Source organism: Callorhinus ursinus, unplaced genomic scaffold (assembly GCF_003265705.2).
Source record: "Callorhinus ursinus isolate GAN/ISIS: 27379988/994484 unplaced genomic scaffold, GSC_fseal_2.0 scaffold4, whole genome shotgun sequence".
Taxonomy (NCBI): domain Eukaryota; kingdom Metazoa; phylum Chordata; class Mammalia; order Carnivora; family Otariidae; genus Callorhinus; species Callorhinus ursinus.
In genome coordinates, this window is record NW_027397066.1 from 133,840,679 (window position 1) to 133,865,118 (window position 24,440).

A 24,440-nucleotide genomic window follows, 5' to 3' on the forward strand; every position below is an offset into this window, starting at 1 on the left:
GATGGCCCAGCCGCCGCCGCGGCCGCCGCCCCCGGCTGCGCGCTGAGCTGCCGGCCCCCCGAGCGCCACGGCCGGAGCTGCAGCGGCGGCGGCAGCATCATGGCCCCGACCCTGCTCCAGAAGCTCTTTAACAAAAAGGGCAGCGGCAGCGGCGGCAGCTCCGCGTCGGCGTCTGCCCAGGGCAGGGCTTCCAAGGAAGGACCCGCGTTTAGGTGAGGGGGCGCCGGGAGGCGAGACCGGAGCGGGACCGGAGTTGGCTTCCGTGCCGGCCGGGGGAGGGAAGGAGAAGGGAGTGGGCCGCTCGGGACGTCGCAGCCCATCGCCGGCACCGGGTCCCGGGCTTGTCATCGTGGACGCGCCTGATCCGAGTGTGGCTCCGAAACCTCTTTGGCCGGGAGGGTCCTTTGCTCCCTTCCCTTCCTCCCTCCCTCCTTTCCCCACTACTCAGGGTCCCTTCCTCCTTGCAGAGAGTTCTCTCGTGTTCCTTGGGATTCCCAAGGTGTGCGCTTGCTTGGCTGTGCAGATGGGAGATTGGCCGTGGATTGGGGTGAGCCCCTTCCAGCCAGAGCCGCCTGGGCGCCTCTGCGGGCGCTGCAAAGCTGTGAGCTGTCATTTTGAGGGCAGCTCCAACCTATTGTGTACGTGACAGTATTTAGAAGTTAGGAAGGAGCAACAGTCACGAAAAAGGCATCTTCCTTCTTTCTTGCCGTATATGACAGGCCCTCAGACGGATGAATGAAAGTATGTAATTGCCACATCATTTTGAAGGTTGACCGCCTGATGTATGGAAAAGGGGAGTAAGATGCTTTTATCAAATGGTTGAGTTTTTAATTTAACAACGCTCATGCATATATTTAATAGATCCGACCTTGTGAACACACACCTTTGAATAATAATTGCTAGTATTTATTGAGCGTTTACCAACTTAAATGGTTTATGTTGATTTCTTTCATTTTTTTCTTTAACAACCCTGTGAGGTAGGTGCTATTACAACTCCCATTTTACAGATGAGAAAACTTAAAGTCACAGAGAACTTAAACAACATGCCCAAGATCCACCGCAGTAAGTGGCAGAGCCTGTGTTTTGACCCAAGCAGTTTGATCATAGAATCCAGTCTTTGAAATCTCAATGTTACTCTGCTTTCAAGAGCTAACTTTTAGAAGGTGACTTAAGATGTCCTGTGTTGTCTTTCAGCACACATATGTTGAGAAGTTTTATTTATGTACTTTTAACAGTTTTATTCAGCAAATTTTTAAATTGAGTATCTACTTCCAACTGTGACACAGTGCTACACATTTTTTGGCCAGAATGTCTTGCAAAAATAGTTTATTATTGAACAAGTCCAGAACCAGTATAATAAACCTTTTAAAAGTTCAAAGTGAAACTTTGAATAAATTTTGGATTAAGTTTTATAGTCTAGATTTTGCTTTTCTTGAATTCCATTCATTTAAAACATATTTCCTCACTGCTTATGTGAACATTAAATATCCGTATTTTGTGTTTGTGAGGTGTGTGTGGGTGTGTATGGGTGTGGTGGTGTTTGGAAGGTAAATTGTGAGGACTTTAAACTACCCTAGTTAAAGTCTCAGGTTTCCTTTAGACTAACTGGATCCTTATAATTTTAGTAGGGAATCCTATTCCTTTCACTGCTTTGAGTACTAGTGATGTTGCATCCCTTCTCAGAATGGTAGAATTACTTCAGACCCAGGGTGTGGAATTTCTTCTCTTCCCTCCCAGTAAACCAGACTTGATCAAGGGAACAAAGCCTGGAGAAAAAAGGGCATGTGTGCTACTGGTGCCTTTACTTTGGCAGCCCTTGTCAAGGACATTTAAAGCCATTTTAATGCTGGTGGAGATAGTGGAGTTAACTGTCATTGTTTCCTGTGCTCTCTGCCCAGTTGCCCACCACCATTTCCTCCATCCACAAGTTTAATTGAGTGTATTTTGAACAAAAAAAAATGTGGCTATATTTAGGGCTTGGCCATATTAGGGCAATTGATTCCCACTTTGTGGGAACGTTTTCAGTATAATGTCCTGACATCCCATTGGTGTAAAATGAAGAACACAAAAGTATGCCAAGGACTGTTTTTTTTTTTTTCCTTGACCTCGTTAGGATTTTCTTCAAGTTTTTTGAGGTAGAGTGGAGAATTGGAGCTGTCAGTTGAACATTTCACTTGCTGAGGCCCTTTAGCAGTGGCCCTGTTAGGGGTCACCATGGAAAAATAAGTGAACTAGCACATGTCTGTGAAGACCCAGGAAGGTGGGGACAAGTCAACCAGTGCACACCAGATCAACAAAGGGTACCCAAGCAAGTCTTTCCTCCTGCTCTCTCCACCTAGTCTAACTCAGGTGCAATGTAGCTCTCCTGGGAAAAGTCTCCTAGAAAATTTCCTTTTCTTGCCCTTGTGCTTCATTTCATCCAGGTTTTACCAGATAGAAGCTGGCATGTGCTTTTTGGGGAAGTGGGTGCCTTATACAGGGGATTAGCTGCCCTTAAGAACCCACTTCATAGTTGAATAGATTTTGAGAAGTTAAAGTAAAACCCTTAGGTTAAAAATCTAGTATTCCTAACGTGAATTTATATTTTTCAGTGCATTTAAATACAGCACATAATTTGTGGATGTTGGGAATGAAAGTCTCCTGAGGAATCAGAGTTTTTGAGCAGTTTTGTAGCATATATTAACATATATTTTGGAGAAAAGCCTAAGTAAAAATAAGATCCAACTTTCTATATATTTTATAAATATATATATAATATATGGATATACATGTATACCCCCATATATATATATATATGTATATATATATATGTGTGTGTTTGTTTTAGAGTTTGTGAAAGCCTTTTTATATCTCTTCTCTTTCTGTGATGGACTTTCACTAGTTATTTTAAACTTTTCTCCAGTTCTCTGAAGTTTAGCCTTTGGTCAAGTTTTGCCCTCTATGTTACTCTGTTTACTCTTGGGCACTTCCCTCGGTTTCTTACTGTTCCCTCTCACTCCTCCGGTTTTCACATACTATAGTTGATTAGAGAGGACTTTTTTGTTCAATATAAGTAGCTTATCTCCTAGGTCGTTTGCAGATCTTCATGCTTTCTGGTGTTCCATCTAAAAAGAGAACATCACAGTCAAGATTCCTTCTTTAGTGTATTTTGTTTGGGATCTCAACAAAAGCCCTTTCATTGCTTTGAGGAAAGAGACTTCTAGGAAAACAAAAGAAATCAAAAGAGATCGATTTTACATGTTTGGAAGAAGTAGTTAGGCACAGTATATGATCATGGTGTTTGTGAAGTGTAAGCTCTAAAGTTATAAAATTCTATCATGGTCTTGAAATTTGAGAGTAATCTCTCTTTGCTGGTCTTCAGAATACTTTCACTTTTAATTAGCTGATACATAAATATATATTTGAACAACCCTTTGCTCTAGAAGGATAAAGTAGAACAAAAAGAGGTGATTTGTCTAGTGGCTCAAGTCAGAAGTAAAATTGGGTTCCTGATTGCCTTGGATTTGAGGTCAGCATGTTCACATAGGAATTTTTAAAAAGCCAAGGTATGCCCATTGACTTGCATGTCTGGTTCAAGTTTGAGGTTTTATCTTATGGTGTTTTTTTTTTTTTTTTAATGTCTCTGTTAAATTAGTGGACCAGTCTTCATTTAAAATATATATGCAAGGGGCGCCTGGGTGGCTCAGTCGTTAAGCGTCTGCCTTCGGCTCAGGTCATGATTCCAGGGTCCTGGGATCGAGTCCCGCATCGGGCTCCTTGCTCAGCGGGAAGCCTGCTTCTCCCTCTCCCACTCCCCCTGCTTGTGTTCCCTCTCTCTCTGTGTCTCTCTCTGTCAAATAAAGGAATAAAATATATATGCGACAGGGAGGTGAAAGGATCAGAGGTAATCAAATACTTTATTTTGGATCAGTTAGATGAAGTGAGTAAGCTTATATATCACCTGGGATATGAGTAAGTAGAAGCATTCCAGCTGCTTGGTAGCTAGCTGCATAAAGGCTAGAAGTAGATTCCATTCCTTCTCCCCTCCCTCCAGTCCTGAATATCTAAGGCAGAATGGCCTAGTTAGTACTAATTCACCTTGTTCTGTTAGAACAAATTGAAGTACTCTGTTACAGGGTTAGTGTAAGTATAACTTAATCTACTTATCATCGTTATCAGATAGCATCTGATGCCCATGTGCTTGTGGCTTTGTGCTCCACCTGTACATATCAAGGTAGGACACATGGTCCTGCATTGGAGTTTGTAATCTAAAGGATAACAGATTATTTACCAAGATGAATAAACAGCAAAGTACACATTGGAAACTATAACAAGAAGATAATTGAAACAATGATAAAGAGTAAATCTTTCCATTAGGTACAGCATTAAGAACTCACTGTTCTTATGCTTCTTGTGACTGAGGGTAGGAGTATAAATTAGTCCCTTGGACAGAGGGAAATTACACAGAAGTGCTTTCTCCCCTCCCACTGCCAGCTCCCAGGACGTGCCCATTTCTAATGAGATTTTTCTGAAGTAGGGAGAATATTCTGGAGAAAAAACAGTGTAGTTTCACTACACTCATTTTTAATGCCTATAGCATCAGATGTGTGACACATGTGACATAAATAGCAGTTTTGATTTCTTTTTTTTCTACTTTCTAAAAGTCTTCCTGGAGGTTTCCTTGCCTATGGTTTTGGATTTATTGGCATACTCATTATATCATACCTCCTTGTCCTGAAACATGCCGTACACCGTGGGGGGTTATTAGAGTTTTTTGGCAGAGGTAAAGAAGGGACTGTTGCAGCTAATGCTGTGAGTTCTGTTAAAAGCACGTGGAAGACAAATTGAGGAGACTATTGATTTAGTCCTGCCTCAGTCACCATGTCGACATGGGCCTGAACAAGTCTCTTCATTTCTTTGGTTCTCTGTTTTGTTGTTTGTAAAGTCACAGCACCGTCCTATGTCATAGGGTTACATAGGTGGTAAGGAGGTAATACAATGAGTTTGAAAATCTTTTCAAAAGAATCTAATGCAGTGCAAAATGATTTTAAGTATTACCAAGAGCCTTTTAAGTCATGGAGTTCAGTACTAGTCACATTGGGGCTTCATTAAAATTGAACCACTTTTCAGAGACTTGAGACAGAACTGAAGTGATATGTTTTTATTTATTTACTTATTTTTTAAACTTTGACGTTGTCAGTGGTGAAATAGAGGCCTTAAGTTTTTAGAGGAGTGCTAAGATACCCAGCAGGCTGTAACTCAGACCTGGATAGAAGTGACTGGGAGTTCAGGAATAGTTTTAGGAGTGTGGTGTATTTGTTTTTCAGAATTATATGCTATTTTTCTTATCAAGAAAAAAATCTTATTTAGCTGAAGGGGGAAATATTGTTAAGCAAAATGATACCCGTTGCACAATGGATGATACTTTGTAGCAGCCAAATCATTATTTTATGTGTGTGTGTGCACGCGTGCATGTGTGTATTCATATATACATGCACACATGTGCATATACATACACATAGGTGTATATATACACACACACACAGAAAGGAGTTCTCGATAGAAAAAGTAAAAGCAAGATACAAACTTACATGATTAGTTTTTAAAAATAGGAGTGTGATTGATTATGCATATATGAAAGAGAGAGAGCACTGTACACTAGCCAGTGGCTGTGAAAGGGTGGCTGAAAATTTAATTTTACTCTTTTTTTAAATATATATATTACATATATATATTTTTTTACTTTAACCACTGTTGAAACCATTTTCTTTCTTTCTCTTTCTTTCTTTCTTCCTTCCTTCCCTTTCCTTTCCTTCCTTTCTTTCTTTCATTTTAAAGATCTTATTTATTTATTTATTTATTTATTTAAAGATTTTTATTTATTTATTTGAGAGAGAATGAGAGATAGAGAGCACGAGAGGGAAGAGGGTCAGAGGGAGAAGCAGACTCCCTGCTGAGCAGGGAGCCCCATGTGGGACTCGATCCCGGGACTCCAGGATCATGACCTGAGCCGAAGGCAGTCGCTTAACCAACTGAGCCACCCAGGCGCCCAAGATCTTATTTATTTATTTGACAGAGAGACACAGTGAGAGAAGGAACACAAGCAGGAGGAGCAGCAGAGGGAGAGGGAGAAGCAGGCTTCCTGCGGAGCAGGGAGCCCGATGCGATGTGGGACTTCATCCCAGGACCCTGGGATCATGACCTGAGCTGAAGGCAGACGCTTAATGACTGAGCCACCCAGGCCCCCCTTAATTTTACTCTTTTATGTATTATTTTTTGTTGGTATTTTGGATTTTGCTCTGATGAATTTGTGTGGATTTTGTGGTTTAAATTATTTTAAATGTTAAATAGTCTTTGGAATACTCTACGCTGTGAGGGGGAGGTGGACAGGGTAGGGATAATATTTGTGGAGAAACCTGATTTGAATAAAAACTCTTTTTGAAATTTTCCTCTTCATTAGAATAACTGGTAATTCCTGTTATTAAACGTAATATACTGTGAATTTTAATGTGCTTAACACCTAAGTTCATTACGAGCTTTAGGAGGCCAATTTAATTGGTGATATTGACAGTAGTAGGCAAAATTTTTACTAGTTGGGAAGGGTCACTGCTTCCCCCACGCTTCAGAGCCCACTGTAATCTTTATCATGGCTCAGAGCACCAGATTAGGAGCTGCATGTGGGTCTTCAGTTGGTGACCAAGAGGGATCTAATTAAGATTTATTTGAAATATGTTTAGAAAAAGTGTCACAACCTTTTAGATTTTGGGAGAACTTGGAGAAATTAAGGGGCTTGGAATAGAGATTTTTAAATCTAAGATATGTATGATGATTTTGAGTTCTGAAATGTGTATTGATCATGTTACACATTGTCATTTGGCTTAGTAGGTGGTATCGAGAGATGGGCCAGGCATGTGGTGTTTTAATGCACAGAGTATAGATCTGAAGAGAGCATTGATTTTTGTCATTGTGGCTTTAGGTTGTGTTTCTCATGGTTTACTTGTGAGGTCAGCTTAAGGAAGCCACTTTGCTGTTTTGTTTCCTAGGCAAAGGAAGTTGTAAAAGATTGTCTTTGCACTCATGAAATGCTTTGGCTGTCTGTGTGAACTCCTGGTGGGTGAATCTGATTTGGGAACTGGCACTGTGCTTATTTCTCCAGCCACTGTTTTTCTTGGTGTGGGCGAAAAGGAACAAATGTTTTATCCTGATTGTACAAGTCCCTTGCCTAGTGTGAATTGTTAGGCCTGCACTATGAGGTCATGTCCTTGGCTGTAAAAGTAAGTCTTTCCCTTTTGCATCCGAGTGCTGAAATATTTGGTGAGTTCCTACTTACCGAGTATTCTTTATCTCAGGTTTGTGAAAAATGATTATTATGTAAAAGAGGAAAAACAGGATGGACTTTTCCAGCTAACTGGGCATGTAATAGTGATTTCCCTCAACTCCACCCCATCTGTAAATGGAACATCCATGACTCACTTCTCAGGGTCACACAGGCACTTCTGTAACCAGCGCTTGAATGGGAGGGTGGGATGGGGATGGAAGGAGAGGGGCTGGCATCCCACTTGTGTTTAGCCAGAATCTGTCCGGCTGCCTTTATAATGGACTTCTGAAAAGGACTGTGTGCCTTCTCACACACCATGCTACATATTTTTTTTCTTATTGCGCTTTCTGTTTGTGCCAAAATAATGCAATATATGAAATGCAATAAATGTCGCTATTAATACTGTAACGTTGTGGGTAAGTGTTGTATAGCAGAGTGTTCCTTGTGTTGCGTAAGATTTTAGTATTAGCATGGATAACCTGCGTCTCTGATTATCACATTCCTCTCTCTTTAACTGTATGACTTTCATTTATGTATATTTAGAATATTTTTCTAGTTATTTGTCCCTGTACTTTTGCTTAATTTATAGATTATACTCTAGAGTTTGTGCCCAGCATAGTGTTATAAAGAGATATGTATACTGCTTTATGAAGGTGATTTTATCACTACATCTGACTTTTTTTTTAATCATAAGTAAGAGCACTTCTGTATTTGTCATAATACATCTGTAAATGAGTGATCACCGGTGTTTGATTATCCACTGTTACCTAATTGAAAATGACAACCAGTTCATGCAACCCAACGTGAGAGTAGGCACAGGTGCAGTAGAAATTTATCCCCCCGAAACTGAGGGGGACAGATTGAGAACCCACATATCTGGTGAGGACTTTAGTCTAGTTTCCAGTAAGGTTAGTTACATGTTGGAAGTTAATGATTATGCAGTATATGTAAACAGCCTACACTCTGTGTGTTTTTGATGGAAATATTTTTCTAAAAAAATTGATAGTTCAGGTATTTGAATATCCCCTAGGTTGCATTGTGTGATAGCTATAAGTAGAAATTAAACATGTACATGAATTTACTTGACAATTTAACATAATAAGAAATAAACTTACAAGTGTCTGCTTTTCCTTAATTTAGGTCTACTTAAGATCCTGTAATATTAAATGCAGCCCTGCCAAGATTTAATGGTCAAACGGTTATTGTTCAAATTTTATTTGTCACCCACTCTAACAAAAAGGTGTGTGTGTGTGTGTATGTTTAATATTTTATCCATGAAATGTTCCAGAGAATAGGTTAACATTTACTTTGATAGTTTGACAAACAGAAAAATAGAATTTGCTTACAAGTACGCATGTATCAGTTAAATGCCATCGAGCAGATTCTTGCATTTCATTGGATAAATTCTGCTAACTAAACTTTTCATTCAGTTGTCATGGCAACTCTATTTCTTCACAAGTTGAAGACAAGTTAGATGTTAACCTGCACATTCCTCGAGAGATGAAACAGGTGTTGATTTAAGATGTGTTAGGAAGAAGGAACAAAATCACCAATCTAATCTGTTCTGCCTTTAACACCTTATTGATACTTCATACTGCCAACTCTCTCTCCCTGGTATATCCAGAAGACTGGACATTTTCTTTTTTCTTATATTTGAAACCATTAGGGTTATAGGAAAAAAAATGTGTGTTACCAGTTAGCTCTTAATTAATTATCCTCATTTCCTCAAGGTCTTTTATAAAATATGATTGAGAAATAATAAGAAAATCTTTTAAATTTCCCATTTTAAAGCATATATCTGAAAATAATTGAATGAAACAAGGAAATGTAGATGTTATGGTTAGAGCATTGATGTGCGAGTTCTGAATCCAGTCCTGTCATTGTGTCTATAGTGCTTAATGCAGTGCTTGGCAGGAAGTTGCATTTAATAAATACCTGTTGAATGAATGAATGGATGAATGAATTTTAGAGTTTTAAAAGATTCTCTGGTATTCCAGAATCTGATCTCTTGAAATATTAATGCTTTTTATATAGGGAACTTCCTTTCTTGATGTTTCTGGTATGCATTGTGGCATTGCTTAAAGGAATCTTATTTTACACAACTCAATTTCTTTCTTTCCATTAATTATAATGAAAGATTTTCTGGTATCAAAATCATAGGATAAATATTCTAAAGGGAACTGTCTCATCTTCAAAACAACAACAACAACAAAAACCTTCCCCCACAACTAAACTAAAAAAGACACCTAAGTAATATATCTGAGACCCAGTTATAAAATCCCACAGCTATTTCAACAGTAACCTGTTGACCTGTGTGAACCTCTCAATATATTAGCTGTGTTGATAAATGTAAAACTCTGTTCTATACTTTTTAGATTTATTTTAATTCTTGTATGGCTTGGTAAACCTGTACATTATACAATGCAGTTAGCTCATTGGTTTTTTTCAAATTTAAGATAGAGCACACTTAATTATAAAAACAATAGTGGTCCTCTGAACCCTGCAGAGACCGTGTTTGCATGTTACGTGAAGTCGGTACTTCAGAGAAGATATGGAATCATCTCTGCTTTCCACTTGAGAAACTAACTTAAAAATGGGTTACAAATCTGACATGTTCTTTAAGAAGCGTAAAACCCAGACTAACATATAAAGATGACCTGCAGTGTGTGAGGAAGTGAACTATGAGTAAACATTTTGACCAAGCGTAACAGGCAGTGACTGTTTGCTTTAGAATGGTACACTGAATAAGTTAGTTGCTAGGGCAGAAGGAGGTAGCAGAGCAAGAAGTACCATCTCTGCCCAAAGGGCAAAGAAGGACCCCTGGTAACCACTTGGTTCTTTCCACATATTGTGGGTCTCTACAGAGACCCTATGAACATTGCTTGCTACCTGGCCCCTGTTGTGGGATACTGTACATTTCTTAGTGCCATATGTTCCTGAAAAATTGTCTATAAATTATTATTTTATTTTATTTTTTAAATTTTTTTAAAGATTTTATTTATTTGAGAGAGAGAGAATGAGAGATAGAGAGCATGAGAGGGAAGAGGTTCAGAGGGAGAAGCAGACTCCCTGCTCAGCAGGGAGCCTGATGTGGGACTCGATCCCGGGACTCCAGGATCATGACCTAAGCCGAAGGCAGTCGCTTAACCAACTGAGCCAACCAGGCGCCCATAAATTATGATTTTATATTGTTCAACATTATTTGGATTTTTGAATGAATTTGAATTATTTGAATTTTTCTGAATTTTTAAATGCACCTGGATTAAAAAATAAAACAACACAAAATGATATCCATTGAAATACAAACCTCTCAGTTCACACCCCAATCTCTCTTCCCAAAGGCTATCATTATTATAACAGTTTCTTTTATATCCTTCCAGAAATATTCTATGCAAATACAAGGAAAAAATACTCTCTTTCATTCACACAAAGTGGTAGTTGCCTGTATACTGTTCTGCATTTTGCTAATAATTACCTAATATTCCATTGAATAAATGTGTGTATGAATACTTTACTTTTTTAAAAAAGATTTTATTTATTTATTTGACAGAGAGACACAGAGAGAGAGAGCACAAGCAGCGGGAGTGGGAGAGGGAGAGGGTGAAGTGGGCTCCCCGCGGAGCAGGGAGCCTGATGTGGGGCTCTATCCCAGGAGCCTGAGATGATGACCTGAGCCGAAGGCAGACGCTTAACGACTGAGCCACCCAGGTGCCCTGTGAATACTTTACTTAAACCCCGTGTTTTTAAATCTGGCTGGACATTGAAGTCAGCTACAGAGATTTAAATACCCGAACTGCTCTCTCAGAGATCCAGATTGAATTTGGTCTAGGTTAGGGCCCTCCGTGTCTGTCTTTATTAAACCCTCCCCAGGTAACTTTAGTGTGCTGCCAAGCACACTAATTTCAACTAGTCCCCCACTGATGGATATTTAGATTGCTTCCAGGCTTTTTTGTTGCAGATGGTGAACTGCTTGTCAGAAGGTCTTATGCATAAGCTCAAGTATGTTTCTAGGATGAGAACCTGGGATGGAATTTCTGCCACGTTTCTCTTCTGAGATATTGCCCCTATTTATACCCCTGCCAGTAGCATACAACAGTGGCTGCTTTAGTGGAGATGATTTCAGGTACCCTAAATAAACAGTGCTGATGGTGGGGTGGTGGTGACACCCGGACCTTAGCTCCCTTTGGTAGTCGTTGATCACTTCTCTAGTCCAGTGCCCGTGCATATTGTTTTAAGCTCTTTTGTAATTCAGTTAGCAGTGCTATCTAGACGTAATAGTGCTTGTCCTTTTTTGACCCCCAGTGATTTACAAAAAAAAGTTCTCTGCGTGAACGTGTTTAAAAAAGCAAAATAACTTGAGTGCGTGGAGATGTTCTTTAGACATTATCATTATGATGACAAAATCTAAAAAGAATCATAATAGCTGTCTAACAGCAGGAGAGTGGCTAAATTGTGATGTTAGTTGCATGGGGTTTTGTATGATGGTTAAATGATTATGACTTATTAATGTAATCAAGTCACAAATATTTTAATATAATTCATGTTGTGTTAATGTATTGATTATATGATTATTAATATACAGTTAACATAGTAGTTTGTAATATAACAGTAATAGAATAAAAAAGGAAAACAAAAATACAAGAGATGCTGTAATGAGCTTGTGAGTAAATGTCCTTAAATTTTAAGGATCATTAAAAAATTATCCTTTACAATTATAAAATTGTGTGGGCAAAAAATAAAAATTAGGGAAAAAAATCAAATTCTTTTATAAAGCAAATAGCCATTTATGGTTTTACAGACATATTTTCATATTGTGAACCTCGTTAATTAGTGGAGACATATAATATGTATGTAAATGGCATATTTGAAATCTTTTAAGATGCCTATTAAAGCTCCTTCTCAAGAATTTTAAGAGACCCTTTTAATATTTGTCGAAAATAAAACTTTGCCTTGTGCTGGGCACTGTTCTGAGTTGCTTCTACTTATATCATCTCACCCTTGTCTCATCGTTCTCCTTTGAGGATAAGTATTTTTATTAGCTAATTTCTAGATTATAAAGTTATAATAATTCATAGATGAAAAAGTTGAGGCTTGCTTGGGATTACTGAGTGGTTAGCTAGTGATGCTGGGAATTCAAACCCACGTCTGTGAGTTCTTTACTAATATATGATCTGTATCTCCACTGTGCAGGATTAATAATTGAGGGAACTGAGATTAAGATTCTGTGGTAGATTCTGTTGGGTTTATAAGGAAACATGTAGTCTTAAGTATTATTTTTAGGGAGCTTCCCATTTTAATTGTGCAAGCAATAGATGCTAAGTGATAATACAGAGCAATGGACTCCAGGGCCATATATCCAGTGTCAGGTTAAGATGAAAGCAAGTAGTAGGGCTCTTTAGTCTGAGCTGGTTAGGAGAGGCTTTACAGAGCAGGTCAAATCTGATGGGACAATATCTTCAGAGAGAAGAGGATGAAGATGTTTTATCTTAGATGTGTTCCTGGGTTAATGAATGGACTGGTTTTTTTTGGAAATAAGAATGCTCCAGTGAGACAAGATCCACTGGGACCAGATTGTGCAGGGCCTTGAAAACATTATTAATTTTAAGTTTGTTTATTTATTTTAAAGATTTTATTTATTTGTCAGACAGAGAGAGAGCACAAGCAGGGGAGCAGCAGGCAGAGGGAGAAGCAAGCTCCCCACTGAGCAAGGAGCTGAGCTGGATGCGGGACTTGATCCCAGGACCCGGGGATCATAACCTGAGCCGAAGGTAGACGCTTAACCAACTGAGCCACCCAGGCATCACTGATTTTAAGTTTAAATTTAGGTTACCCCAAAGAGTCGATGAGGGGTCTTCAATCTATACTTTAGGGGTCAATGGAAAGAGTAGGGACTTTGTTGAGGGTCTGCATTTCTTGCGTTCAAACCTGGCTCCCCCACTTAGGCCGTACGCCATGGTACCCTCCCTGAGTTTTTTTCATCTGTAAAATGGATGTAAAGTCTCTCTTCTTTCAAGGGTGTTCTGAAGACTGAAGATAATATATGTCAGTTGTGCCATTAAAGCGCTTGGCACCTATTAGGCATTCAATAAATGGGATAAATGGTAACTCTTGTAACTCTCAGAAACTTAAATACTGTTTCTCCTCCTAGCTTCTCCAGCTACTTCTCTGTCTTAATCCCACCTCTTGGCCATCTCCAGATTGTAGGGAAATGGCAAGTCGCTTGTCTTCATCAAAAAGTGGAGTTCCTTCTCTGAAGGCATTGGGGAGTCACTACAATTTTGAGTAATGGATTGGTGAAGCAGCTTGCTCAGCACAGGTACCTTGACCTAAATTTTGGTGCTGGGATCCAAGTTAGTGCAGTTTTACTGTATATGATAACCGCAAGCAGAACATACCTGTATTTCTTAGTCTTCCTGCTGTCCCCAACCCCAGGCCTCTCATCTCCAAGGAGGAGAAGCCACAAATGATCACAAGCCAGTAACATTATGTTCCCACCTTCATGGCTTTCTTCCTAGCCTGTGGCAGAATCCATACTTGGTAAACAGATATAGTTATCTGTTTTGTCTTATCTTTTTTGTTTTGTTTCAATAAAGACTTTAGTTGTTTAGAGCAGTTTCAGGTTTAAATAAAATTGAGGGGGAGGTACAGAGATTTCTCATACAGCCCTGCCCCCACACACGCATAGCCTCCCTCATTATCATCATCACTTACCAGAGTGGTACATTTTTTACCAAGGATGAACCTATGTTGACACATTATATTCACCCAAAGTCTATAGTACACCTTAGGGTTCACTCTTGGTATTTTATATTCTGTGAGTTTGGGCAAATGTAAAATGGCACATAGCCATCCTTATAATATCACACACAGTATATTCACTGCCCTAAAAATCCTCTGTGTTTGGCCTAGTCATCTCTCCCCCCAACTCCAGTTATCTCTTTTTATATCTCAGGACCTCTTTTTTATCTCTAAATAGTTTCCTGATAGTTCTGCTTCTTGTATTGATTAGTTTCCCAAACATTTGTGAAGAGCCCGTTTTGGCTGTGTCCTAAAATTCCAGACTTACACCAAAGAGAGGAGTTTGTGTTTGAGGACTAGCTCAGTTACTCATGATAGTCAGATTTTTTTTTAAAGATTTTATTTATTTATTTGAGAGAGAGAGAATGAGAGATAGAGAGCACGAGAGGGAAGAGGGTCAGAGGGAGAAGGGAGCCTGATGTGGGACTCGATCCCGGGACTCCAGGATCATGACCTGAGCTGAAGGCAGTCGCTTAACCAACTGAGCCACCCAGGTGCCCAGATTTTTTTTTTTTTTTTTTTAACAAATGGAAAGGGGGGAAAGGGGAAGAGGGAGAGGCACTTGCCTCAGAAGCTAGAAAAAGGAAAAACTTTTAATTGTCCAGTAATCTCATCTTCCTGAAGTGCTAAGTACTGCCCCTAATAATTGCATGGAGTACTAGTTTAGATAATGTGCCAAGAGAAGTGTGCAACCTCTGCGTGTTCCCAATAAAGCTGTTAAAAAGCAGTCTAGTTGCTGTAGGTACAAACTCACACTTTATAATTTGTTTGTCATTGTGTCTTCTTTCTTCCGATCTTGTTCAAGTCCAGGGTGTGTTGGACTTTGATCTTACAGCTGATTACTGTGCTGCTCTTTAGATTATTCCAGAGAGTATTGAGTTTTACAGCTTGGACCCTAAAAGTCAATATTGTGTTTAACACAGCAGTAGCAACGTGAGTTCTCTTGAGGTTGCCTAGACCCACTAGCATGTTAAGTAGCTGTTTAAGAGGAAGCTTCTTTTCAGAACTGTGTTATAATTAGCACTTGATTGTCCCAATTGTTGTGGTCCAATCAGCAGACCATAGTAGGTAACTTCCCTTGGATTAAAGTATTGCCAAAATGTCAGACCTGTTCTCCTTTCCTTTATTTTAGAAACCTTTATGTGCAAGGCAGTGGGTCTCCAGTACCCCAGAGATATTTTTAGTTGGGGAGGTACATAGTTATCCTCAAGGAGAAAATAACAGGGCCTCTCCTCTCCTTCAAAACAAATCCCAAAGTATTGTTAATCTATCAGTTACCACCCCTCTGTTTGGAAGACTCCCCTTGTCCTTCTGTCCTAGAAATATTTGGGGTATGAGGCCTTGACCAACTCTGCCCTGTGCATTGGGGCAAGTAGTATTTAAATTTCTCTTCTTTTTTTCTTTTCTTTTTCTTGCTGGCTGGGATTCCCAGTAAGGGTTTTTCCTCACCATCAGATTAGGTCCTGTGTAACCTTTAGGAGCAGAGGAGGAGGTCATCTGACCTACATTGGTTTAGGCTCTGGCTGGCCTGAAATCCTCACAGCTGGAATTCATCTGGTCCTATCCACTTCCAGAGCCTGGCCCAGTCCAGCTTACTAGGATTTGAGGCTGAGATTTGGCATCAAAGCTTAGCAAGTAATTAAGGGTTTATATATCTTCCACTGCTTTCTCTGAATGTAGTTTCCTTGGGGACCTAACTGGTATGCATGGAGGTATGTGAGGTGTATTTTAGAGGAAAAACTGGATTGGATATGAAAGAGAGTGAATTATAAACAAAGAGAATAAATAATTTTTAAAAAGTAGTAATAATCGGGTCACCTGGCTGGCTCAGTTGGAGGAGCATGCAACCCTTGATCTCAGGGTTGTGAGTTCAAGCCTAACGTTGGATGTAGAGGTTACTAAAAAAACAAAACAGAAAAAACCTTTTAAAAGAGGTAGTAATGTATAAAATAACTTAAAGGTTTTGAGCCTGAGTAACCTGGGAGAATGGAAGCATAATTAATGGAAATAGGACAGCTATCAGAAGAAATTTCCTTTTTTTTTTTTTTTTTTTAAAGGCTCCACACCCAGCATGGAGCCTAACGCTGAGCTTGAACTCATGATCCTGAGATCAAGACCTGGGCTGAGATCAAGAGTCAGATGCTTAACCAGCTGAGCCACTCAGGCTCCCCTATACTCACTTTTTTAAAAGTAATTTCTCCTGGGGCACCTGGGTGGCTCAGTTGGTTAAGCATCTGACTCTTGATCTCAGACCAGCTCTTGATCTCAGGTCCTGAGTTCAGGCCCATGTTGGGCTCCACGCTGGGTGTGGAACCTACTTAAAAATACGTATATTAAAAAAGAGAGTATATACGTTTGGTTTTGCACATACTGAATTTGAGGTGCAGGTGGATACTCCACAAATAGTGCTGTTCATGAGTGGTTATCAGAGCAGATAGCAAGCCAGTATTTGCCAGAGGGCCCAGGAGATCCATATTTTGCTCTTAAGACTTTTTTCTGTTCCCTTCCCCAAAATTACTTTTGTCAAAATTCTGTTTGTATTTCCAAACTCTGTCCAGATGCCACCTCTGATGGTCTTTGTGGATTGCCCCAAATGTGCATGCCCTCTGAACTCCTGAACTTAGTGTTTTTCTTTTTTTATGGCACTTATAGCAGTCTACTAGCTGTTTTTTTTTTCTTAATTACCTGAGCATTACCAGATTATACCTTAAGTGCAAGGAACATTATGTGTATGTCCCTGTAGTGTGTAGCATAGCACTGAGTCCATTAATAGGAGCTCAGTAAATATTGGAATATGTTTATTTAAACCTGTTTATTTTCAGCTAGTACCACTTCTTAGAGAAATATGATTTATTGTTATCTAGAATTCCTTTTTAAACTTTTGTATAAACTTTCCTCTTTGAAGAACATTTCTTAGTGCCTGTATTTCAGAATTTAACCAGCAGGTATGTTTATCCTGTTCATACCTCTCACTGTGTTTACCCCCTTTTTGTAATTTCTTTTCAGTTACCAAGTGATGTAATTTTTTTAAACCTCAGAGACTCTTCTCTATAGATCAGTTTAGATTTCTGAGGTTCACTGTCAAGAAATGTATGATGTATTCTAGTAAGAATATACTTTTTTTAGAGCTTTGTTCTGTCATAAGAATAGCTTGACCACCATCTTTACCTCAACTGACTGCTCAAACCAAAATTCATTTGGCACTTATCTGTTAGTTCAAAGAACCCTGAAAGATCTGCTGTGTGTTCCCTGTAGTTGGGCATTTTCCTGGTGAAAATGTTTAGTGCCACTTATAAAGATGGCCCTATCCCTGGCCACTCTTGTCACTCATATCAGTTATAAAAATGTTAAGTTCAGTCTTCACAACTATCACCAAAAGACCACTCTGTTTATACTTCTTTTTCCAGAGAAATGTTTGTTTATTCCTACTTTTACCTTCTGGTCCGAATCCAGTTCTCTGTCCAAGATAAATATCCTACTGGCCTCACACTCTTTTATCCTCAAAAAAACAAGTGGCCAAATACCTGTGTACTAATGCAGTTCACGTAATGAAAAGGTTAATGGCAAATGAGATTTAGATGAATAAAGGAATACTTGTTTTGGTTTCTCATGGACATGGTTAAAAAAAAAAAAAAGAAAACCTAAACCTAAGTTTACTAGTACATAAATCATATACTATTACAACTTCAGTGGGCTATCAGAAGTTCATTTCTCCTATTTGAATTTTGTAGGTATCAGTTTTGAAGTAAGTGGATCAACCAGGGCTTGAAAGTATTTATTTCATCCATAAAATGCGGCTCTTCTCAAATGGTAATAAGAGTTGACAGTGATTTTTATCATATTCCAAAGAATGCAGCTTAGGGAAGAGGAGAGGTTCTGATAGTCACCCTCTGCAACCTTTATTCTGTGAGATTTCTTGCTCCCTGTTTCCTAAAAAAGTAGTGACAAATTAACCAGAGTCAAAGGTATTGCAGTTTTGATCTCCTGGGGTTTCCTTCTTTGTGATTTCTTCTTCATGATGCTATACCTTTAATTTGCCACTTTAATTTACTTAGATGAGGTAATTTCTTCGTGGGATAAGGAGAGGAAACACCAGGGGGAGAGATTATTTTCTGAGTGTTGCTTTTCAAGGCCCTGAGGTTCCTTTCGCTCCCCAAGTCTTTGATTTGAATCTTACCCCTGAGACAGAAGCACCTGTGACTCCAGGTGACTGCTCTTCCCCTCCCAGAAGTCCGAGTGTGGGAGGGGGCCCGTCAGGGGTTGCAGGATCTTGTACTTAGATGTTGAAAAAGTGAGGAATACTCCCCCCGCCGCCTCGTGAATGGGATTAGCCGGAGATCCTCTTAATTGAATCGTTTCTTTTCCTAGGAAAAGGCAAAGAAAGATCTGTTTAGCCCATGCAATGTAGTGGTGATGGTTTCAAAGCAGAAAGAAGCCATGCTGTAGGTTTAGAATGCCAAAGTTAGGCATCCTAACCCAATTTCCCCCATGATTTTCTGGTCTAAAAATTGTGGGGGAAAGATGCATAATGGTTAACTGTGCTGCTGTGTATTAAAGATCAGTATTTCAGAGAAAGGGTAATTACTAAGTTGGGCTTAACTGTATTAGTTCACATTTACGTGGGTTTTATTTACCAAAGCAGTTGTCTTTATTTTATAGAATAGAAAACAGGCTCACTGGCCAAGGTCACAAAGATAGTTGCCCATGTGGGTAGGGCCAGATCTGGAACACAGACCTGAAGTGTTGGCCTGAGCCAATTTTTAGTCTTGTATGGCAAGTTCCCTTGTTATGCACTTAATAAAAGCTGCTACGAATTTGTAGCTAAAAGGCATCTTTTTTTTCTTTTTTCTAAAGATTTTATGTATTTATTTGTCAGAGAGAGAGCGCACAAGCAGGGGAAGCGGCAGGCAGAGGGAGAAGCAGGCTCCTCATGGAGCAGAGAGCCTGATGTGGAACTCGATTCCAGGACCCTGAGATCATGACCTGAGCCAAAGGCAGATGCTTAACTGACTGACCCACCCAGGCATCCCTCATCTTTTTTATTTTTAATGATCATAATTCTGCATTCTTTTGTATGCTGAACCTTTGTGTTATTTTCATTACATTTGTGCCCTTTTCCGGTATTGAGGTGCTCCGAACTGTGACATGTACATCTTAAAAATCAACTCCAAACTCCTTTACATGGCCGGCCCTGTCTCATTTCTCTTTGCTCTTCCCCTCACATGTCTTAACACCCAAGTGAACTTGTCTCAGTTCCTCAAACAACTTAGAGCTTTCCCTTTATAAAGATCGCTTTGCCTGGAACTTACTTCCTCTCTTCCATCTTAACCTACTGACTCCTACCTAGTGTGGTGGTTAGGAGTGGGCGTGGACTCTGGAACCAGACTTCGGGTTTCTAGTTCTGACACCACCACTTAATAGGTATAAGATTTTTTTTTTAAGATTTTATTATTTTTTTAAGTAATCTGCACACCCAACATGGGGCTTGAGCTCACGACCCCGAGATCAAGAGTTGCCTGCTGTACCCACCGAGCCAGCCAGGTGCCCCTATAGCTGTAAGATCTTGAACAAGTTACCAAGCGGCTCTGTCCCGTACTGCTGTTTTCTCCCTGGTACACTGGGAATAATAGTAACCACCTCCTGGTGTGGTTATGAGATTTAAATGGGTTGGCTTTTGCTATGTTAGAAGAGTGCTTGGTACTTGGTAAGTGCTGATAGCTGGAAGTCTGTGCTGATAAGTGCCCTGACCCTCCTGGGCACTACATATACCTGCTCTTTCTCATACTCATCATTGCACTTTTGCACCCTATCCTGCTGGCCTGGAATTGCCTGTGCATGACTCTCCCACTCTACTTTAAGTCTAGGGATGAATGGGCCATATTTGTATTGTTCACTTTGGGTTGCCCCTGGCACATATATAGGCACTTGAGAAATGTTTGAATAAATGAATAGGTAAGGCTCTGTTACCTCATGTGGTAAGTTTCATGTCTTTGACTTCAGCTTTCCTTTCCTTTTGTGAAGGCCTTTTAAGCTTTTATTTGAAGCTTTTAAAAACAATTTTATTTATTTTCAAAAAATTTTAAGTAGGCTCCACACCCAATGTGGGGCTTGAACTCATGACCCTGAGATTAAGAGTTGCGTGCTCTACTGACAGAGCTGGCCATAAGCTCCTATTTGGAGATTTTGATGGGGGTAATTTTAGGATGAGGGAGGTGATAGTTTAGCCTTAGTTTCTTTATGGAAGCTCTTGGAGTTGTAACACTCTATTGCTTAGTGTAGTTCATTCTGTGAGAGAAGAGGCTGTATGTAAGGACAGACCTCTTGAAAAGTTGCTGTGTTCTTTAAGAAAGGTTAAAGTGGGTTCCACAGAGAACAGGCTAGGCTCAGGAGGAACACCTGATTGATGTTGACCACAATCTGGATTTAACCTAATAATTGTCACAGCCTCCCTGGAAATCACAGGATTTCCCGGCATTCAGCTTTTGTTGGCAATCAGGTGTGCCTGTGGCTATAATGTAGCCGTAGAAGCCACTACCCCCCCCCCCCCCCCCCCCCCCGTCTTTATAGTCAAGAATAAAAAACAATGTAAAAGGAAAAACTTATGTAAGAGTAAAATAGTTTCCTGCTGAAAGTAACAGACTTTTTTCTACTCGAGAGGTGGTAGTCATCTAGCATAGTCATGGCAGGTCCCCTGATGGTAGGGTGTTCCAGGTGGAAATAATGTCTTACTTAGGGGAAAAAGAAGGAGGAGGAAGGGTTTGCTATACTGCTAGGATTCTTTTGATTAAAGCCATTTAAGATTTGGAGTACTAGAAGAATGAGACTAACAATTAATTGCTATAGACTTTATCAGATTTTTAAGGGGCAGTAGTAAAAAGCAAAGGTTAACTTCAGACTGGACTTTCACAGCAGTATAATTTGAAAAGTCCCATTTCTTGAGCTTGTTCCTGCCTTCCTACATCTAATCTACCCTAATAGAATAATGAAAATAATAAAATTTAGTGAGCACAAATTATGTACAGGTACTGTTCTAAGTGCTTTCTATATAAAGCCAATGTATATACATTCAGTATTTACAGTATATTATATAGCCTTTTATTTCCAAAGAAAGCAAAGCAGGATGTGTAGCAGTTAAGAGTGTGTATGTGTGTCAGGTTTGAACTCCTCTTCTTCTGCCTACTGGCTGTGCAATTTTGGTCAAATTACTTTCCATCTCACTTTTTATTATCTAAAAACAAATAAAGTCCCTGTTAGATGAGGTAGTAAGAGCAAAGTACTGTGCTAGACTAGGGTCATAGTAAGCAGCTGAGCTGTGTTAGCTAGGTAAGTAATTAACCATCTATTATATTGTCTTCTACTGGGTGTGACTTTTTTTTTTTAAAGATTTTATTTATTTATTTGACAGAGAGAGAGCGGGGAGTGGGAGAGGGAGAAGCAGGCCTCCCGCCAAGCAGAGAGCTCGATGTGGGGCTCAATCCCAAGACCCCGAGATCATGACCCAAGCCGAAGGCAATCACTTAACTGACTGAGCCACCCAGGCGCCCCTGGGTGTGACCTTTGATTTGATTGGTGTCCAGGGAAATTTATGAAAAATTTCAGAGCATTTCTACTATGACTCTGACAGGGAAGTTAATTAGGTGCATTTATCTGTGCTTCTGATGGTGTTACCATTGTCTACCAATAAGATAGGAGAGCACTATAACCTTTGCCCAGACTTACCAGATCTTTCCTGATCTCCAGTCACCTCTTGCCATTGGTTCTTTCTTTGTAAAGTCAGAAAAAATTAGACCAGTGTGTTTTTTCACACCAGGAAGTAATGGTGCCTCATTGAACCACTCTGTTTCCTAGAGCAAGAAGGGACCATGATGTATTCATGGTATCTAGACCACTTCAGATTACTCTTCCTGAAACTGTACTTTCTTCCAGCAACTACTCCTTATCCTCTTGGTTTTTGAGTGGCCTCTTGCCGTCCTCTTCTAATCCTGTAAGAGCAGGATTGGGGTACTTGTGTGTGTGTGTCTATGTGTCTATGTAAAATAGTGGGCTCTTACGACTTGGAAGACATTTTCCCATTGTTAAGATGTTAAAGGTGTTATTTTTATGAAGAACAGTTAGTTCACTTATTTATTAGGGTAATGGTTGTAGTTTAGGTTAATTTGGTTTTCGTAGGATAGCCAGGCATTCTGACCACCCTTTATCATAATATTTCTGATTTGTACTCTGAACTCTAAAATTATGAATGAACTTGTAGACCCTATACAATAAATTTTCATTCAAAAACATCTTTGATATTTCAGATATAATGAATTGGTAGATGATAAGAATGAATAAGACACATCCCTGACCTGAGCAGTTCAGTTCCTGAAGGTTTGTTTCATACTGTTCCGTGTAACGTATGTAATAGGACTTAACGGCATTCCAAAAGGTCGAGGCAGGAGGGCTTACAAAAGTGCTCAGTAGACGGCTGTTAAATGACTAGTCTCCAAGCCTAGTAGATTCTTTTCTTTTTCAGTTCTTTTTTTCACTTAGCACTTTCTTAACTTTTATCCTTCCATATGGAGAATTAAATACTAAATATGTGTAAGTCATTCTCATATTTGAGCTCATAGTTTTTTTTTATTCTTGTTGTCTTTCCATTTTACCTGCAGATGATTTTCTAAAAATAAAACGAGGTTCTTATGATCAGAGTTTGTTTCCTGGTTTTCTGAAAGTCTAACTCTATGGAATGGTGAGTGGTGAGGGGGACGGGGGACGGGTTATGTGGAGGAGGGAGCAGCAATAAATGAGAAGGTGGACTTCTCTGATGGGAATTTGCAGTTTCTCCCTAAACACTCTCAGGCAGTACTGTTGCCAGCCCCCTCTGTAGCTTCATTCTTTCTTTTAATGTTCACAAATACGCTAGGCTTTGGGTGGGTTTTTTGTTTGTTTTTGTTTTTCTTGTTTTTTTCCACATTGAGAACTTTAAGGAGTTTTCATGTTGGTAGTTTGTGATACTAGGAATTTTACCAGTCACAGCTGGCCACTTTATTTTTTATTTTTTTAAGATTTTATTTATTTATTTGACAGAGAGAGAGAGTGAGAGAGAGCGAGCGCACGAGTAAGTGAGCACACAAGCAGGGAGAGCGGCAGGCAGAGGGAGAGGGAGAAGCAGGCTCCCCAGTGAGCAGGGAGCCCGATGTGGGACTCAGTCCCAGGACCCCAGGATCATGACCTGAACCAAAGGCAGATGCTCAACCGACTGAGCCACCCAGGTGCCCCTCACACCTGGCCACTTTAAATGCAGGGAATCCTGTTTTGGAATGTCATTGCTTTCCACAGGCTTACAGAGGGTGATGCCTCCTCAGCTGTCATCGTACGCCATCAGTAATGACTCTGTGTGTTTCATTTCCCGCATGTTCTCTGCATTGTGTAGGATAAAAAACAAAGGTTACATAAATTGATAATTTTGAGTGCATTAAGGGCTGAAAGTAGGCAAGAGTTGGTGGTCGTGGTGGTGGGGAACTGATAGAGCAGTGTCCCTGGGCAGGTGAGAGACAATGAGACTCAGCGATCAGGGTCTGTCTAGTCTAGTTCTTGGACTAGAAAAAGCAAAGATTTTTCTCATAGGAAGCAAAGGTGAACGTGGGCAAGTGGTTTCTGTATTCCAAGCACTGTGCTAGTTTCTGGGAAGATGGAGGACTAAGACATGATCTGCTTTCAGGAAGGTTATGGTTTAACAGAGGAAATGGTCACAAAAGCCCTATCAGGTACTAAGTACAGTCCATCTTCATTATTTGTGGATTCCAGGTTTCTGTATTCTCCTACTCACTAAAATTTGTTTATAACCACCAAAGTCAATACTTGTGATGCTTTTATGGTCATTCAGGGACATCCACAGAGCAGCAAAAGATTAGAGTCGCCTGATGTGCATGTTCCCAGTGGAGGTCAGGCAGCACAGTCTTCTGTCAGCTCTCATACTGTAAACAAATGTTTTCAGTCTCTTTATTTAGTGTTGAAGTTGGGGTGTTTTTGTTTAGTTGGTTTGTTTTTGTTTTTGTTTTGCATCTTTGTGCTTGTTGTTGGTGATTTTGCTGTTTGAAATGGCCCCAAAGCGTACGGCTGAAGTGCTGTCTAATGTTCCTAAGGCAAGAAGGCTGTGCTTATAGAGACCATCTGTGCGTTGGGTGAGCTTCATTCAGTGACGAGTTATAGTGCTGTTGACTGTGACTCCAATGTTAATGAAGCAGCTATATATATTAAAGTGTCTTTAAGCAGAAACACACATAAAACAATATTAAGTATTAATTGATGAAAGCACTGTGGCCACAGGGCTTGTAGGAACCTAACCCTGTATTCCCTCTAAGAG

At 39.8% G+C, this 24,440-nt stretch overlaps 1 protein-coding gene across 2 annotated transcripts in view; it reads left to right on the top strand.

Moving 5' to 3' along the window:
- Positions 1-20: 20 nt before the first annotated feature.
- Positions 21-24,440, top strand: part of FNIP2 (folliculin interacting protein 2) — a 138,314-nt gene continuing 113,894 nt past the window's right edge. Inside the window, exon 1 of one of the 2 annotated variants that reach the window (XM_025874383.2) lies at positions 21-212. In XM_025874383.2, the coding sequence (XP_025730168.1) occupies positions 100-212 (113 nt within the window). In that variant the 5' untranslated portion in view covers positions 21-99. The remainder of the gene's footprint in view (positions 213-24,440) is intronic. The other variant, XM_025874385.2, reaches the window with a different exon arrangement.